Here is an 18445-nt window from a genome sequence, read left to right as displayed (position 1 = left end):
GGCCATGCTAAATTGCCCGTAGTGTCCTAAAAAGTAAAGTTAAGGGGGAGGTTGTTGGGTTACGGGTATAGGGTGGATACGTGGGTTTAAGTAGGGTGATCATTGCTCGGCACAACATCGAGGGCCGAAGGGCCTGTTCTGTGCTGTACTGTTCTATGTTCTAAATGACAGCGATGGGAACCTGGTCAGAGATTCAGCAGGGGTTAATGAAACGTTTAAGGAGTTTTATAGCAGGCTGTATGAGTCGGAACCCCCAGCTGGGCCGGAGGGGATAAGGCAATTCTTAGGGGGGCTGAGGTTCCCGAAGATTGACAAAGGGTTGGTAGAAGGACTGGGGGCCCCCGATCGGGTTGGAAGAAATAGCAGAAGGACTGAAGGCCATGCAGGTGGGTAAAGCCCCGGAACCGAACGGGTAGCCAGTGGAGTTTTATACAAAGATCTCTGGGATACTGGGGTTGCTGTTGATGAGGACATTTAATGAGGCAAAGGATAGAGGGGTGCTTCCCCTGACGATATCACAGGCCACGATCGCACTGACCTTGAAGCGGGATCAGGACCCGGAGCTATGCGGGTCCTACAGACCAATCTTCTTGTTAAATGTAGATGCCAAACTGCTGGCCAAAATCATGTTCTCTAGGATCAAAGATTGCGTTCCGGATGTGATTGGGAGGACCAGACGGGATTCGTTAAGGGTAGGCAGTTGGCGGCCAACGTTAGGCTGCTGAATGTGATCATGATGCCCCCAGAGGGTAGGAACGTACAGGTAGTGATCACAATGGACACAGAGAAGGCATTTGATCGGGTGCAATGGGATTATCTGTGGGAGGCGCTGGGGCGGTTTGGGTTTGGACGGGGCTTCATCGACTGGGTTAGGCTGCTGTATCAGGCACCCGTGGCGAGTGTACTGACCAACATGTTGATATTGGGCTATTTTAGGCTGCAAGGATACCCCCTCTCCCCACTTCTGTTTGCGCTGGCCTTAGAACCACTGACAATTGCACTGAGAGCCTCAAGGGGCTGGAAGGGGCTGGTTTGGGGAGGGGCAGAGCATAGAGTCTTGCTATACGCAGATGACCTGCTCCTATATGATTCAGACCCACTAGAAGTGATGGAAGAAATTATGAGGATTCTGGGAGAATTTGGCCAGTTCTCAGGTTATAAATTGAACATGGGGAAAAGTGAAATGTTCCCGATCTAGGCAAGGGGGCAGGAGCGGCGATTGGGGGAAGCTTTCGGTACCGAGACATACAGGTGGCACGGGAATGGGAACGGCTACATAAATTAAATTTGACCCAATTAGTAGACCAACTGAAGGAAGATATCCGAAGGTGGGACATGCTCCATGCTCCCGTTATCACTAGCTGGGAGGGTACAGACAGTGAAAATGACAGTCCTCCCGAGATTCCTGTTTGTGTTTCAGTGTCTCCCCATCTTTATTCCACGGACCTTCTTTAAACGGTTCAACAAGGTGATCTCTGGCTTTGTATGGGCGGGTAAGACCCCGCGAGTAAAAAAAGAGAATGCTGGAGCGCAGGCCGGGGGTGGGGGAGGGCGGGCTGGCGCTGCCGAATTATTATTGGGAGGCAAATATAGCTATGATTAGGAAGTGGGTAGGGGGGGGAGGGGTCGATGGGGGAGCGAGGAGAGGCGGCATGATGTAAGGGCACGTGTTTGGGGGCATTGGTAACGGTGCCTCTGCTGTTCAAGGGTGGTGCCGAGTCCAGAGATGGCGATTTTCGTAGTGTCGGAAGACCCGGGAATCCAGGAGGAGAAAGAGGCAGACGCTCTGGGCTTTGCCTCTCTGGTAGCCCGGAGAAGGATATTATTAGCTTGGAGGGACTCAAAGCCCCCGAAGTCGGAGACCCGGTTAACTGACATGGCTAGCTTTCTCTGACTGGAAAAAAATCAAGTTCGCCCTGAGAGGGTCAATGTTAGAGTTCGTCCGGAGTTGGCAGCCGTTCGTCGACTTCTTTGGGGAAAATTAACCGTCAGCAGAAGGGGAGGGGGGTTGGGGTTTAGTTTAGTTTGGACTAGGGTGTTGGTAAGGTGGGACATGCGAGGGAGGAAGATGGCTGTTGCGCTATGTTTATATTTGTAATGTACACTGTTTCTTCTGTTATTGTTATAAAACCATAAATACCTCTATAAAATGTTTATTAAAAAAAATGTTCTTTGTACAGAGGATAAGCATTGCACAGTTGCAAATAAATTGTTTTATAATCAATCGTCCCTTCAGCCTTGTTGAAACAGTGGATACCGGGCAGCCTGTCTAACTCTGGTATCTTGGATTATCAGTTGACAGGAGGCCTCAAGAGGTTTCCTTGCAAAAAGAACTTGCACAATTATGGGGAATGGGACAGTTCAGCGCCGCCGTTTCAGCGCCGCCGTTTCAGCGCCGCCATTTCAGCGCCAGGACGTTTCAGCGCCAAATATTTCAGCGCCAAATATTTCAGCGCCAGGACGTTTCAGCGCTCATTCATTCAGAAATCATTCTTGAGTATGGTCACAGGTATGACACAGGTATACCAGCTTTTACACTTAGTTATTTGGTCGTTTCATCGTTCTAACTGTCTTTAGATTTTGTTGGAGTTTTATTATGATTACTGTCTCAAAATATACTGAGGCAGATAACTGGTTTTGGTCTCAAGCGTTTATATAAGAGCAATCCCGATTTTGCATTACATTCGAAAATGATAACTGCCCTATGTTTTGTGCCAGTTGCCGACCTTGACAGTCACGTGGATTCTTTAGCAGGTAATTTACCGGAGGAGTTAATTCCGGTTTTAAACTATTTCGAAGACAATTATATCGGCCGTCCTAATCGCCGAGGAGCAGGCAGACGAAGTCCTTTATTTCCTACCGAGATGTGGAATATGTATCAAAGAACATTAGATGGGGATGACAGAACAAATAACTATGCTGAGGCGGCCAACAGGAGATTGAAAAGTGAACTGTTAATGTCACACCCAACTATCTGGAAGTTCATTGATGTCCTTAAGCATGTTCAAAAGGGAAGAGACGAGCACTTCGAGAAACTTTTAGCTGGCAATGAACTTCAATTAAAATTACTTAAATATAGAAAAGCTGATGAGAGGATATTGAGAATTGTTTCCGAATATGGTTGCAGGAATGAAATTGACTACCTTCGTTCAATAGGGCACAATTTAACAAACTAAAAGCGTTTTTTCCAATGAATATCCAATGAATGTCCAATGAACTTTCCTTTTAATGATTGATTTTATGAACTTACAGATTTGTAAATTGTTTTAATGTACTGTTTTTGGATATTTATAAGTGGATCTTTTACAATAAAAACATTTAGTTAACACTTGAGTTTTATTTCATTTTATGAACTTACAGATTTGTAAATTGCTTTGTGCCAAAAAAATTCTGTCATAACTATATGACAACATTGGAGAATTTTCTTTTTCTGGCGCTGAAAAGTCCTGGCGCTGAAACGGCAGCGCTGAAACAGCTGCGCTGAAACGGCGGCGCTGAAACGTACCGCACCCACAATTATGTGTTGGTACACAAGTCCCAGAGCAACGACAAAAATAAATCTTAAGGGATATTTCAAGCAGTTCTGAAGCCTGTCTTTAAATTGTCTATTGCAACAAAGTTCGCTCTCCAATCTATTGCAACCACTCAACACTGATGGGATAGCCCACCTCTGGCGTGTCAAGTCATGCGCATCAGGAATATCTCTATACTAGAAGGATGTCCTTCCTTTCTAGAGAAATGTCCCATTGGAAAGATTAAGCCATTGAGTTTTAAAAGACCCCAGCTGCAGTCAAAAACTATTTTAATTTGATAAGACACATTGCAGATATTATCAGCCTGGTTTTCTAACCAAAACCATTAAACAAATCACATGCAATTCAGCACATACTGAAAATTTTGCAATTAAGAGAATGACTGCCCATGCCTTTTGAATCTGCCTGACTGTTAACTAGGTAACCACCTCAGGAACTGTTTTTGGGGTAGTTAATAAACAAAAAAATATTCAGTGAACTGGAGCGAGGGTGGGGATCAATTGGATTATCTTCTAAAAGCTGGTTTAGCCTCGATAGCTCCCAGAATTAACAACAATAAGTGACAAATCCATATTTAAAAGTTAACTCCAAATTAGCTAAGCATAAATTGCAACCTTTCATTATTTTTTGTTCAAGGAAATAGAATCATAGACTCCTTACATTGCTGAAGACAGCTGTTTGGCCCATGGAGTCTACATCGGCCCTCTGAAAGAGCATCCTAACCTAGGCTCATTTCCCCACCTTAACCCCACTTAACCTGGACACTCAGTGGCAATTCAGCATGACCATTCCAGCTAACCTGCACATCTTTGGACTGTGGGAGGAAACCAGAGCACCTGGAGGAAAGCCACGCAGACACGAGAAGAATGTGCAAACTCCAAAAGACAGATTATGAAACACTCAAATAAAATTGTTAAAAATATTACATATTCACTTGTGCATTAAGTTTAAGTCTGATATTGCAATGTTTTACTGCTTATTCAAGAAAGAAAATGTTTTTGTTGAGGTACAGGATATATCCAGTGGGGTGCTCTTTCCAAGGGCTGGTGTAGACTCGATGGGCTGAATGGCCTCCTTCCGCACTTTAAATTCTATGATCCAGTAGCCACTGTTGCTCGAGTACTATACCCAAGCTCACATCTTTGGTTTTTCTGAGTTTGGACTACTTCCGCTTCTTGCCCAGCACTAGCCACCAGGACCTTCACATTGATACTGTATTATGTTTGTACACATCTTGGTCTTGCCACATCTCAAAAGCTTCCCCAAAACGTATCTCTGACCACCTTCACTAGCTCTTCTCCCAATCCCCTTTTTTTAAATGTCTAATTAGTATCACAATGTAACCACAGAGGATAAGCCCAATTTGAGGCCAGAATTAAATGATGAGAGGCTCCCTGGAAGTTACATCCTTACACTGCTTGGGGTTTAATAGCGCATCTCCAGTGCAGTGTCAACTTTGTTCAACAAAATGTGTAGGGTTATGCTGTACCCACAGGAACGCAAACATTATCTGGGGATACCACCACCACATATATGTAGACCTCTCTCTTGAAAAGAGCTTCAGTTCTAGCCAATTAGTAAACAACAGATCTCCTGACTAGAAAGGATAGCGCATTGTTAACGGACTTTTGCAATTAAGCACTGCATATTCAGGTAGTGTTTATAATGAAAACATTCATTGAGTTCATATTTTGTAACAAGTGTCTGGTAGCTAAAATAATATGTCCAAATTTTAACAAAAAACTTACTGGCACAGCTGCCAATAGTGTTGGTTTAAGTACTGTTGTATCACCTTTGCTTCCTTTCTTGATTTTGGCAGACTACAAAACACAAACAATGGTTACTTATACAATAAAATCAACTGAATGTAAAAATTTTCCTTCCAAAGGCAATTGAATTATGCCTTTTATCGCTCGATTCAGATATTTTCACCCTCATAAATGCATGGTTAAGGATAAGTGTTTACGTTCTTCAGTCATACAAATTAGAGCGCTAAATATTTCTTTCAAATAGAACATACAATGCTATTTTTCCAAGTTTTGAAAGTAGAGGTAAAAATTGCTGTATGTCTATAATAGGTAGAGTAATTCAGATTGTTAATGAAAGGAATATTTAAAGAGAAACCAGCATGATTTGAAATGCAGATAAGGGGCGAAATTCTCCGACCCCGCCTGCAGGGTCGGAGAATCGCCCCGGGCCGGCGTAAATCCCGCCCCAGCTGTGTCCGGGATTCTCCGCCACCATGGAATTGGCGGGGGCGGGAATCGCGCCGCGCCGATCAGTGGGCTCCCTGCGGCGATTCTCCGGCCCACGATGGGCCTAAGTCCCGCCGCTGAGAGGCCTCTCCCGCCGCCGTGGTTTCAACCACCTTTGGTGGCGGCGGGATTGGCGGCGTGAGCGGGCCTCTGGGGGGGGGCACAGGTCGATCGAACCCCGAGGGGTGCCCTCATGGTGGCCTGGCCCGCGATCGGGGCCAACCGATCGTCGGGCGGGCCAGTCCCGTGGGGGCACTCTTTTTCCTCCACCGCCGCGACGGCCTCCAGCATGGCGTAGGTGGAAGAGAACCCCCCTACCGTTCAAGCGCCGGTGGTGACATCAGCGGCCGCTGACGCACCGGCGCATGCGCGAACCGGCGAAGGCCTTTCGGCTAGCCCCGACGCCAGGCGTCAAAGGCCGTTGGCGCCGGTTTTGCCGCCAGTCGGCGTGGCGCCAACCACTCCGGCGCGGGCCTAGCCCCCAAAGGTGCGGAGAATTCTGCACCTTTGGGGAGGCCCGATGCCGGAGTGGTTGGCGCCACTCCGCTACGCCGGGACCCCCCGCCCCGCCGGGTAGGGGAGAATCCCGGCCAAGATCTGTTCAATATTTCACCACAGTGACTATTCTAAATGTGATGTGAATAATGAATGCATTGATTAACACATACCTGGTCTGCTAAAGTCTGAGGGGAGGAGTAGCCAATACCACAGCCACAAGCCATACAAAGTGTTTCCGCACTCAGTTCCAGGACATGTGCCAGGGGTAGGTAACCAATGTAGGTGTCCTTTGGTCTTTAAAGGAAATACAAAATCCAGATATATAGGTTTTCAACAATTACACCAAATATCAATCTTCGAAAAATCATATATTTAACAGCATTTTACACACTTTATATCGTGGCTGAGTTGTAACGCTCTTGCCACTCGATCAGACGGCCGACATAACACAATCTGGGCCAATTAGTACTGGGTGAATGATGCAAAATCAGAGATATGGACTTTAAGGTGAAATGTTAAACCAAGGCTTTGTCTACATTCTCAGGTAGATGGGAAAAAAATCCGATGGCACTAGTGCTGGAAGAGCAGATTATTCCCAGTGCCTTGGTCAATAATTAATCCAACATCACAACACAGATTATCTGCACATTTGTCCCATAGCTTTTTGTGGGACAATTTGGTTGCCACATTTATCTGCATTATTTGATTTGATTTGATTTATTATTGTCACATGTATTAGTATACAGTGAAAAAGTGTTGTTTCTTGCATGCTATACAGACAACACATACCATACATAGGGAAGGAAGGAGAGACTACAGAATGTAATGTTACAGTCAGAACTGGGATGTAGAGAAAAGATCAACTTAATACGAGGTAGGTCTATTCAAACGACTGATGGCAGCAGCGAAGAAGTTGTTCTTGAGTCGGTTGGTACGTGACCTCAAACTTTTGTATCTTTTTCCTGATGGAAGAGAGTATGTCCAGGGTGCGTGGGGTCCTTAATTATGCTGGTTGCCTTTCCGAAGCAGCAGGAATTATAGATAGTCGATGGATCGGAGGCTGGTTTGCGTGATGGGCTGGGCTACATTCACAACCTTTTGTAGTTTCCTGCAGTCTTGGGCAGATCGGGAACCATACCAAGCTGTGATCCAACCAGAAAGAATGCTTTCAATGGTGCATCTGTAAAAGTTGCTTAGTCTTCTGAGAAAGTAGAGTCGTTGGTGGGCTTTCTACTGTGGCCACATTTCAGAAGCACGTTTTGGCTGTAAAATACTTTTAAATAGGTGTTTTCAAACGATTGTATGTTGCCTCCTTGGTGCTCAGGATTGTATGTTGCTTCCTTGGTGCTCGGGTCAAGGATACCTCAGAATGGCTACAGGACATTTTGGAGGGGGGAGGGTGAACAGCCAGTGATCTTGGTAGACATTGGTACCAATGACATAGGTTAAAAAAGGATGAGGTCCTAAAAGCCAAATATAGGCAGTTAGGAAGCAAGTTGAAAAGTAGGACCTCAAAATTACTACCAGTGCCATGCGCTAGTCAGAGTAGAGATAGCAGCATATATATAGGATGAATACATGGCTGGAAGGATGGTGCATAGGGACCGGTTCTGGGAGAGATGGGACCAGTACAAACTGGATGAGTGGATTGGGCAAGAATGGACTGATGTCCTATATTGTGACAATAATAAATCAATCAAATCAAATAATGTAGATAAATGTGGCAGCCAAATTGTCCCACAAGAAGCTATGGGACAAATGTGCAGATAATCTGTTTTGTGATGTTGGATTAATTATTGACCAAGGCACTGGGAATAATCTGCTCTTCCAGCACTAGTGCCATCGGATTTTTTCCCCATCTACCTGAGAATGTAGACAAAGCCTTGGTTTAACATTTCACCTTAAAGTCCATAACTCTGATATTGCTTCATTCACTCAGTACTAGTATTTGCTAGTGTGGTTGGGAGGGTTGAAACTAGAATGACAGGGGGATGGGAACCGAAGCAAGGTGACAAGGGAAAGAGAAACAAGGACAGTAATAAAAGAACAGTAAAATGTAAAAACGGTAGATCGGGTAATCAAGGGTGAGAAGCAGATAGAGCCACGGTATAAAGAAAAGTTAGAATGGTTAAAAACGGCAAAAAGGCAAGATATCTTAATGCATGAAGCCATTGAAATAAGGTAGAGAAACTGACAGCGCAAAGAGAGGTAAAGTGGACAGCACAAGCACAAGTGACTCGCACTGTGGCTGCACAGCGCCAGGGTCCCAGGTTCGATTCCCCGCTAGGTCACAGTCTGTGCGGAGTCTGCACGTTCTCCCCGTGTCTGCGTGGGTTTCCTCCGGGTGCTCCAGTTTCCTCCCACAGTCCAAAGACAGGTTAGGTGGATTGGCCATGATAAATTGTCCTTAGTGACCAAAAAGATTAGGAGGGGTTATTGGGTTACGGGGATAGGGTGGAAGTGAGGGCTTAAGTGGGTCGGTGCAGACGCGATGGGCCGAATGGCCTTCTGTGCTGTATGTTTTATGTTAAACGGGCATGATCTCACAGCCATTACAGAAATGTGGTTACAAGCTGATCAAAATTGGGAACTTAATATTCCTGGATATTTGACCTTCCGGAAGGACAGGAGGAAAGGAAAAGATAAAATAAGGGCAGTTGTGAGAGAGGATCTAGACCCGAATGATATAGAGTCCATTTGGGTGGAGGTAAAAAACAACAGCCAGGAAACAAGACATTGGTAGGAGTAGTGTATAGACCCCCAAACAGCAGCCACAATGTAGAAAAGAATATAAAGCACCAAGCATGCAAAAATAATAGATAAATAATTACGGGTGACTTTAATTTTCATGTTGATTGGGTTAATCAAGTTGGAAAGGGTAGTTATGACAACAAATGCATAGAGTGCATTCGGGATAGTTTCCTTGAGCAATGTGTCATGGAGCCAAGCAAGGAAAAGGCTACCTTGGATTTGGAACGGGTAATAAAGCAGGTTTGATAAATGACCTGAGCAGAAGATTCCCTTGGAAGTAGTGATCATAACATGGTTAATGTAATATTGTTTGAGAATGTGAAACTTAGGTCAGAAACAGCTGTGTCTAACTTAAATAAAGGGAATTACAATGAAATGAGGATAGAGTCAGCTAAAGTGAACTGGGCAGATAGATTAACAGGAAAGAGAGTAAACAATCAGTGGCAGACATTTAAGAACATAATTCATGACTATGCAAAAACATATCCAAGTAAAGAAGAAAGTTTCTAAGAGAGGAATAAACCAACCATGGCTAACCATGAAAGGTAAGTTGAAAGAAAAAGCATACAAGGAAGAAAAAGTCAGTGATAGCCAAGACTGGGGTAAATTCAGAATCCAGCAAAGGAGAAAATAAACTAAGAGGGCAAACTAGTGAGGAATATAAAAACTGACAAGAACTTATTTAAATATATTTTTTTTAAAGATGCAAAAGTGAACATGGGGTCCTTAGAAAATGAGTCTCACGATATAGTTATGAGGAACAAGGAAATGGCAGAGGAGTTAACATATATCTTGCATTAGTCTTTATGGTGGAAGATACTTCCAACATCCCATTAATACTAAAGAATATGTCCGAGGAATTAAATGCCATCACCATCACTAGAGATGCTGAAGTATTAGGCAAACTAATGGGGCTGAAGGAAATCAACTATTTTCTGATAGGTAAAAAGGCTATTTTAATGTAAATATTAAAGCCCAGTTTTAATACCCATTTTAAAATTAGGATTTCAGCACTCATAACCTTAGGTCATGACAAAACACATAACTTCAACAGAAGCACAGAAGCACAAAAGCCTGACACATCCACAAATTAATTGGAGATAAAAACAACATTTTGCTGACAAAATGAACAAACTATTGTTCTAATCAACAGATTTTAAAGTTAATTTCATATTAACAAATGAGCTGTACCAGTAATCAAGATCAAGGTCGAAATAAGCACCAAAGCAATATGAAGGCACCATTGTCCAGAATATGGATAAAGCAAAGTCAGCAGAAAACCGGTAAAAACCAGTCTTGATAATAGCACAAAATCGCATTCCATAGCATACACAAATATTCAAACATGAAACATTCAGAACTTATGTTGCACATTGAGGATTGACAGTTAACCATCAAATCAAATGTATTTGATTCTCACCCAAACCAATTAGGACAACATAGAGGTGTAGACAGATGGCTTCAGACTGATAACATTCTCTTTAAACATGTGGGTCCGCACAGCCATTTCATTCCAGGATCACTCTATACTCTGCTCTAGCTACCCGCTATTTTTATGTTCATATTTTCACTTTTCCACTCTAACTTTTGAAATTCATGCAAGCTGTTTTGCCATAAGCAAATCATTTCTGTATTATTTTGAAAGTTAAATTGTTTATAAGTTACTTCTCTTTAAGTCCTTTTGCTAGCCGGACTTTATTGAGAATAGATTTAAGTTTCTCTCAATTGTAATCAAGTAGAGGCAATAAACGATTCTTATTTGCATCCGAGAAGTTTAACTCAAATTTCGACTGAGTTTTAGTGTTGCAAGACTTCACTAGATCCGCATGGTAGATTTTTACAGGGGCTAAAGGCAGATAAGTCCCCTGGCCCTGATGACTTGCACTCTCGGATCCTAAAAGTAGCTACAGAGATAGTGGATGCATTGGTTGTAATTTTCCAAAAATCCTTGGATTCTGGAGAAGTATCAGAGAATTGGAAAACTGCCAATGTGACACCCCTATTCAAAAAGAGGGTGGAGGCAAAAAGTGGGTAACTGTAGGCTGATTAGCCCTACATCTATTGTTGGAATCAATTATTAAGGAAGTAACAGCAACACATTTGAAAAATCATAATCTAAGCAGACTCAGCAGTGCTTCGTGAAAGAGAAACCGTGTCAGACTGATTTCTACCAGACCTGCCATTGTCAATGGGATTTCCGCCGCAGGGAAGCCCATGCACTGGCGTGGGATGGGAATTTCCTGTCGACGTGAACGGCCGGTAAATCCTGCCCATTGTCTTTTGACCAAAGGTTAAACAGGTTGGAACTCTACTCATTGGAATGTGGAAGAACGAGAGGTGATCTCATTGAAACATATGGGGTTCTTAAGGGTTTGCCAGGGCAAATGCTGAGAGGATGTTTCCCTTCATGGGAGATTCTAGGATCAGAGGGCATAGTCTCAGACTAAAGGGGTGCCAATTTAAGACTGAGGTGAGGAGGAATTTCTTCTGTCAGAGGGTTGCATGTCTTTTGAACCCCTTGTCAAAGAGAGCTGTTGGGGTAGGTAGAGTCCACGTGTATATTTAAGGCTGAGAGAGAGAGATTCTTGATCAGTAAGGGAATCAAGAGTTACAGGGAAAGGGCAAGAAAAGTGGACGTGAGGAATGTCAGATCAGCCATGATCTTATTGATTGGCAGAACAGCCTACTCATGATCCTATTTTTTAGTCTTATGCCGAATAAATGTCCTAAAACTGTGAAAAGAGCTAAATAAATGTTAGTAATTTTCTTCAAAAATAATTATTTTTTGCATTAAACAAACCTGTTTTTTTTTAAATCACATCGTATTCCATAATAATATTTTAGCTCATCAATGAAGACTGGGCCTCTTCCTTCAGTATTTGTGATTGAAACAATGCAACTCAGGGGTGAGGGTCTGATCTGACTCTGATGGGAAGCGAGATGCAAAAATTCCTTTGGAGGATTTACATTTACACCACTTAAATTTGGTACCGCAAAGAGTATGACTGAATTATGAACTTGCGTTCAATGTAATCTAGTCATTATTCAAAGGCAACATGGAAGTACTAAGCCACATGTGCTCCCAATCAGGTAAAGATATGACTGGGTTACTTTGCATTGACTGTGTTTTCTCATTTTTTTTTCCTTCCCAGTATCAAAGTTTCAATTATAGCTCATACCACTCTTTGAAACATACCTTATATAAGAAGCTTTTAAAATGCACTCTAATTACTTATATACAGTTTACAATATTTTTTTTCCAATGTAGAAAAATAAAACTTACTTGTTGGATCAATAGTTATACATACCCCAAGTCAGGAACTCTGGAACACATTCCTGCTATTCCAGCAATGAGATTGCTGTGCGAAATCATCACTCCCTTTGGTAGACCAGTCGATCCGCTCGTGTACATAATTACGGCGATATCTAAAGATGTAGGTTTGGCTCGAACTCTATTCACTATGATGGAATAAATAACCAGTTCTTTAATTTATAAAAATATGAACTATATACTGAAGCAATTTGTCACATTATGTGTGTCATTTTACATAAGAAAACATGCTGATTCGTTTACCAATAATTTCACAGTGCCAAACCTAGCTTATCTAAGGGACAACTGGCAGGTTAGTGACCGGGACTTTTGGAAGTACTTTCGTCATTATTTTCACACACTTTTGCAACTTTGAAAGCATCAATTTCCCACAAAACATATTCACCATTTTAAATGTGGCTTTAAGAAAATAAAGCACTCACCTACTGCTAATTATGGTAATTTGCATTGGCTAAAACTTATATCTGAAGCTACAGCACTGTTCAAAAAGCAGTCTAAGTGTACAAAAACACGATACGTGAAATTAAATCCCATTATTCTATAAATGTAAAAGGGGTGTTAGGCCGTTAATACTTCATGACCGATGAGTTTTCTTTATTTATGTTGACCAATATCAGGCGAGGGAACAGAGTATTTAGTCACGTCCCACAGCTCATGTCAGGGTAAGCATGGCCAATCAGATGGGTGGGGGGGGGGGGGCAGCAGGAGGGCTTTTTGGCCTGGGCCTCAAGCTCAAAGGGAGCCTCAGATTTAGACACTTGTTAATTTTTTGGCATTTGATAAGTTTCACAACTTGTTTTTATGCGCATAAGAAAATCAAAAGGAAGAGAAAGTACGTTTTGCTGTTCAGTATTGTACATCAGGCAGTGTCTGTGCAGCCTATCCTACATACATATGAAGGAGGGTGTATGTGCATTCATATGTTACGGCACCCGAGCTAGCACATGCTTAAAGTTGTCATACTATTAGTTCGCAGTAACTCTTTATAAATGGATAGTTTTTCAACATAAAGTCCTAAGAATGAAAACATTTCGCTGGATTCCAAGCCAAAGGAATTACCTCAAGAAATACTCAAAACGTGAACTCTCTGGGGTGTTTCCAAATATCACAACTGTATTGTTTTTTTTTGTCAGTTGGCCTGTATCAATAGCTTCAGGTGAACTCATTTTCAACATGTTGAGGCAGGTAAAGACTATCACTGGTCAACGATGGGACAACGGCGCTTGAATAATCTTATGCTTAATACCAACTGTGACTTTGCACAAAACTAGATTTTCCCTCAATAATAAGTGCATTTGTGCAGAAAAAGATTAGGAAGTCATTAAAAAATTCAAATTATGTCTCACTTTTTTTTGGTACTCTATTTTGTTTTCATGTATCTTAATTTTTTGAAATTATGGCTAGGGGTCTGGGCCTCTGAGAGAGCCTGAGCATAAACACCCCTTGGACTGATATTGCAGGCCAGATGAATGGTAAAGTTCGGTCTTCTGTCTCAACAATGAGTCTTAACAAACAAAGAATACCTGTCGTCTTTATGTCTTGAGCGAGACTACCCATCTACCCTGTGGACCTATAGCCATCAACAATTAGCTTGCCCCACCTCATTGCTCATCCGATGGATGCACCTTAGGGAACTGGGTTGGATTAAAACAGGGCCCGAGAAATGAAAGGACAGCATGGTTAATTAGTAAGGGTTTTCTTTCTCTCTTGTCTAATAAAGAGACCTCATTTGATATCTGCTTTAAAAAATGGCCTGGAACAAATGAAGCAAAATATTATCCAATTTAAAGTCAGAGCAATATGATTTAAGAACAGCTGCAGCCGAGCTACATCCAGACAAGGCATAGAATTCATCATTACATCCATAACCAGTTATTTTATGTTACATATCACCAATGTAAGCTGTCACACAAAATGTACAGGCTAGTCCTTAGACATTATATTACAGGGATATAGCGTTCTGAAAATTAAGGGGCACAAAGCCATAGGATCTAACTACTGGTTGTAATTAACTCCAGATGTGGTTGGACTCCACTGAGTGCAGTTGTCCTTCATTCACATGCCCTTGAGGCTCTCAGCAATGGATACACCAGGAAAGAAAAACAAGGCATGGAAAAATTGATTTAGAAAGACGGGAGGAAAAATAAAAATTAATTTAAACAATTTATTTTTTTGAAAAGGACATTAATATTCATTGAAAGTAAAAATATTCAACATCCAGTTTTCTTATGCTGTACCTTAATTAAGAAAGACATTACAGATTTTGTTATCGTTCAAAACAACAAAGCCATCAGACAAACTGTTCTCTGGCACATAGTCAAACTAACAAAACTAATAATTCTTACTACAGCTTCCCATTGACAGAGAAATATTCTCACACAAGCTGAATTAACAGCCAGTACTCCTCACGATTGACTGAGCAGCTGACTAGTAATATAAAGCAATGTATAGTGAACGGGTTACACGAGAGAGCTTTTCATTTTTAGACCTAGAGTTCAAATCCAACTGAGGCAAGCCTCAAGAAAAACGTCCTAGGCTGGATTCTCATCAAGGGTACAGGTATCAGGCGTTGGGAATTTTCCAACCTCTTGATCTTGTCTCCACCCTGGAGGAGTCATCCTCCCAACTTTTATGTTGCCGAAAGGGACATGGGCTGGAGATAGAACAGAACAGGGCAGATGGCGAGACAATCAGACTAAAGGGCCAGCCTCTATTTAACAGGACATAAGTCCAGTTGCATTAATGACTGGTTGGCCCTATAGCCTTCAACTCCTGCATCACCTACCCACTCTACCATTCTCAAACCTCTTGCATCCTCATATCTGCCATACCCCTCATTTCACCCAGTATGCACCAAGCACTCAACCAATAAGCCTTATAATACTACAAAGTATTTGAAATCTTTTTTTGGGGGGGGGGGTGCATGGTGGCACAGTGGTTAGCATTGATGCCTCACTGTGCTAGGGACCCGGATTCAATTCTGGCCACGAGTGACTGTGTGGTGTTTGCGCAGTTGCACATTCTCCCAATGTCGGTGTGGTTTTCCCTCCGGATACTCCAGTTTCCTCCTACAGTCCAAAGCTAGGTGGGTTCATGGGGATAGGGCAGGTGAGAGGGCCCAGGTAGGGTGCTCTTTCAAAGGGTCGGTGCAGAAAAAAATGGGCCGAATGGTTACCTGCATTGTTGGGCTTCTTGGAATATTCATGAGTACTCATGTAATGAAGCCACATGGAAAATAACAGATGTCTGACCATCCATTCAAGATGCTTCTACTGTTACAATTGCCAGATAGCTTCATTGTGAATGCTTGGCTGAACTCCAAAAATACTCTATTTATAGAGCTTGAAGGGAAGTGTGAGCTTTGTCTGATTGATATCTTTATTACTTGTAATAATCAAACCTTTCTTTGACAAGGTTTTTCAATTACTGAGCGTTTATTTAGTTACGGTTAAGAGATGTTGCGTGGATTAAATTTATCCTTAATAGCATTTTGCCAGCGACTAAATAACAATTTTATGGGAACCTGTGGGGTTTTCTTGGTTTCTGACTCATCATTATGGCTTACCCCTAATGTGTTTCACGTCTTCTCAAAAGGGCTGTGAACCATAACTCCCAAACAAAATGGAACCGACAAGAGCAGGAATGCTCCTTGTTGGCTTACTGCCTGCATCCACACCCTACGCCAGCAAAAACTGTCAGAAACATGAATGAAGGTGGGAATCCCGGTGTTGGGTCCGGCCTGCCATTTTTAAAGCTCTTTCATCTCCGTCCCGACTCAGACGGAGGCATGAAAATCTGGGCCCTGAGCATAAAGATAACAGGTTCTGAACCATTGTGCAGTCTCAATCCACTCTTTTTTTCTGCAAAATCTTAAATTCAATTTGAACTAGCATTCGTTAAAATAGTCTCACTCAAAATTCTATTCCTTTATTTAACGCACATTATTCAAGATTTTCTGCAAATGCATCTAAAATATGCTAGTTAGGAATTCCGGGCAAGAAAAGAAGCTATTCCTCATCACTGTCCTCCTGACCATGGTAAACTCTCAATACTCCTTATTAAATAAGTTATGCATAGCAAGTCCAAATATTTGATTCTATGAACTAATTGTCCACATATGTTAACAGTCCATTTATGTTAATAAAAGGCAAATAGTAAATGTTGCAATCCTGAAATATAGAAAGAAATAGAAATACAGCAGGCCTGTATCTGAAAAATGACATTTTTGTATTTCCGTTGGGAATTCTTTCAGAACCTTAAGGGGTGTGAAGGTAATCAAGCAGAAATGTAAATATCTTCTCTTTCAAAAGCTGACAGATCTGCAATGTATTTCCAGAATTTTTCGTTTTTATACTAATTGGATACAAATATAGCCTTCGAGTCAGTGTTATTCTGCATTTAGTTACCTTGTGAAAGAAAGTTACATAAACACAAAGTGAAGAGAAAATAAAACAAACTACATACGGTTTTCTGGTTTTGAACCCAATGCTTCTACTGCTGCCATGTTGTGAACCATGATGCCACGAGGATATTCAGACCATGCTGTCGGCTTATCATCTACAATTATGATATGCTGTAGTTTTGGAACATTAAGGAGGATTTCCTGTGAAATAAAAATGGAAAAGAATGAAAAGTCTGGAATGAATCCTGATCCATCACTTCAAATGTCTGGAAAACATGTGAAAAATGGATGTTGCACCTTGCAAAATATTATAATCATTGTTATTGTCACACTTCAATAATATGCAACAATTACAAATCTTCAAATAATAAGATCTACAGACAGATAATAGAACATTAATCTACTGAGATTATACTGAGGCTGTACAATGCTCTAATTAAGCGATACTTGGAATGCAATACATAGCTCTAGTTGTCCTACAAGTGTACTTGTGAGTCATAATAGCCGTTATTTAGAACGGCACAGTGGCTAGCATGGATTTCCTCCGGGTGCGCCGGTTCCCTCCCACAAGTCCCAAAAGACATACTTGTTTGGTGAATTGGACATTCTGAATGCTCCCTCAGTGTGCCTGAACAGATGGCAGAGTGTGACACTATGGGATTTTCACACTAACTTCATTGCAGTGTTAATGTGAGCCTACTTGTGACATTAGTAAAGATTATGAGTATTAAAAATCTATATTGTACTTTTGTGTGGGGGTTTTGGGACAGAGGCAGAGACTAGAATTCCCAACATGCTCTGCGTTGCAACGCAAGTGCAGAACATGGCAGGGAGACAGACTGCGCATGCTTGGGTTTCTGATGTTTTGTTGATAACTGCAGGAATTGGACAGTGCGCCTGAATGCGATGTGGCATGAAACAACAGGACTGTGAATACTGCGTGAAAAAAGAGCCCATGTGCCAAGGTTATGCAGGAGCTGAGGAGGTGGTAGCTGAAGTGCTGTTATTTGTTCCATGTGCAACTGGGGCTCAGAGAAGCATGTGGTAAACCTGGGTCCAGAGAAGCCACACAGCAGATTATAGCTCATTTCTGTGAGCTGTTGAGAGTTGGAGCAAGCAATGTCCAGGAGCAGTGGACTTCTGCTCAGAGCAGCTAGATAATAGAACATAGAACAGTACTGCACAGAACAGGCCCTTCGGCCCTCAATGTTGTGCCGAGCCATGATCACCCTACTCAAACCCACGTATCCACCCTATACCCGTAACCCAACAACCCCCCCTTAACCTTACTTTTTTATTAGGACACTACGGGAAATTTAGCATGGCCAATCCACCTAACCCGCACATCTTTGGACTGTGGGAGGAAACCAAAGCACCCGGAGGAAACCCACGCACACAGGGGGAGGACGTGCAGACTCCACACAGACAGTGACCCAGCCGGGAATCGAACCTGGGACCCTGGAGCTGTGAAGCATTTATGCTAACCACCATGCTACCCTGCTGCCCCTAACTGGGACTGTTCTAGTGATTAGGTGCTGGAGTGCAGCTTTGTGAATCCAGCGAGAGACAGTCTGGGGGAGGAGAATGAGCATCTGGCAGGCAAGCAGTTGGTGGGACAGTCTGAACTGGAACTGCTGATGCGGGAAATCAGAGGATAGGTCCATGAAAGCGAGAA

The 18445-nt window shown here is 42.4% G+C and overlaps 1 protein-coding gene across 4 annotated transcripts in view; it reads right to left on the bottom strand.

Annotated features, from left to right (window-relative positions):
- Positions 1 to 18445, bottom strand: part of acsl3a (acyl-CoA synthetase long chain family member 3a) — a 139651-nt gene that overhangs the window by 35501 nt on the left and 85705 nt on the right. For all 4 annotated transcript variants that reach the window (XM_038817603.1, XM_038817606.1, XM_038817605.1 and 1 more), the window contains 4 exons: positions 16833 to 16971; positions 12346 to 12496; positions 6457 to 6580; positions 5282 to 5353 (listed from right to left, as the gene is read on the bottom strand). In XM_038817603.1, coding sequence (XP_038673531.1) covers positions 5282 to 5353; positions 6457 to 6580; positions 12346 to 12496; positions 16833 to 16971 — 486 coding nt within the window. The remainder of the gene's footprint in view (positions 1 to 5281; positions 5354 to 6456; positions 6581 to 12345; positions 12497 to 16832; positions 16972 to 18445) is intronic.

The sequence above is a fragment of the Scyliorhinus canicula genome, chromosome 13, assembly GCF_902713615.1.
Source record: "Scyliorhinus canicula chromosome 13, sScyCan1.1, whole genome shotgun sequence".
Taxonomy (NCBI): domain Eukaryota; kingdom Metazoa; phylum Chordata; class Chondrichthyes; order Carcharhiniformes; family Scyliorhinidae; genus Scyliorhinus; species Scyliorhinus canicula.
This window is presented reverse-complemented; position numbering and strand designations above follow the sequence as displayed.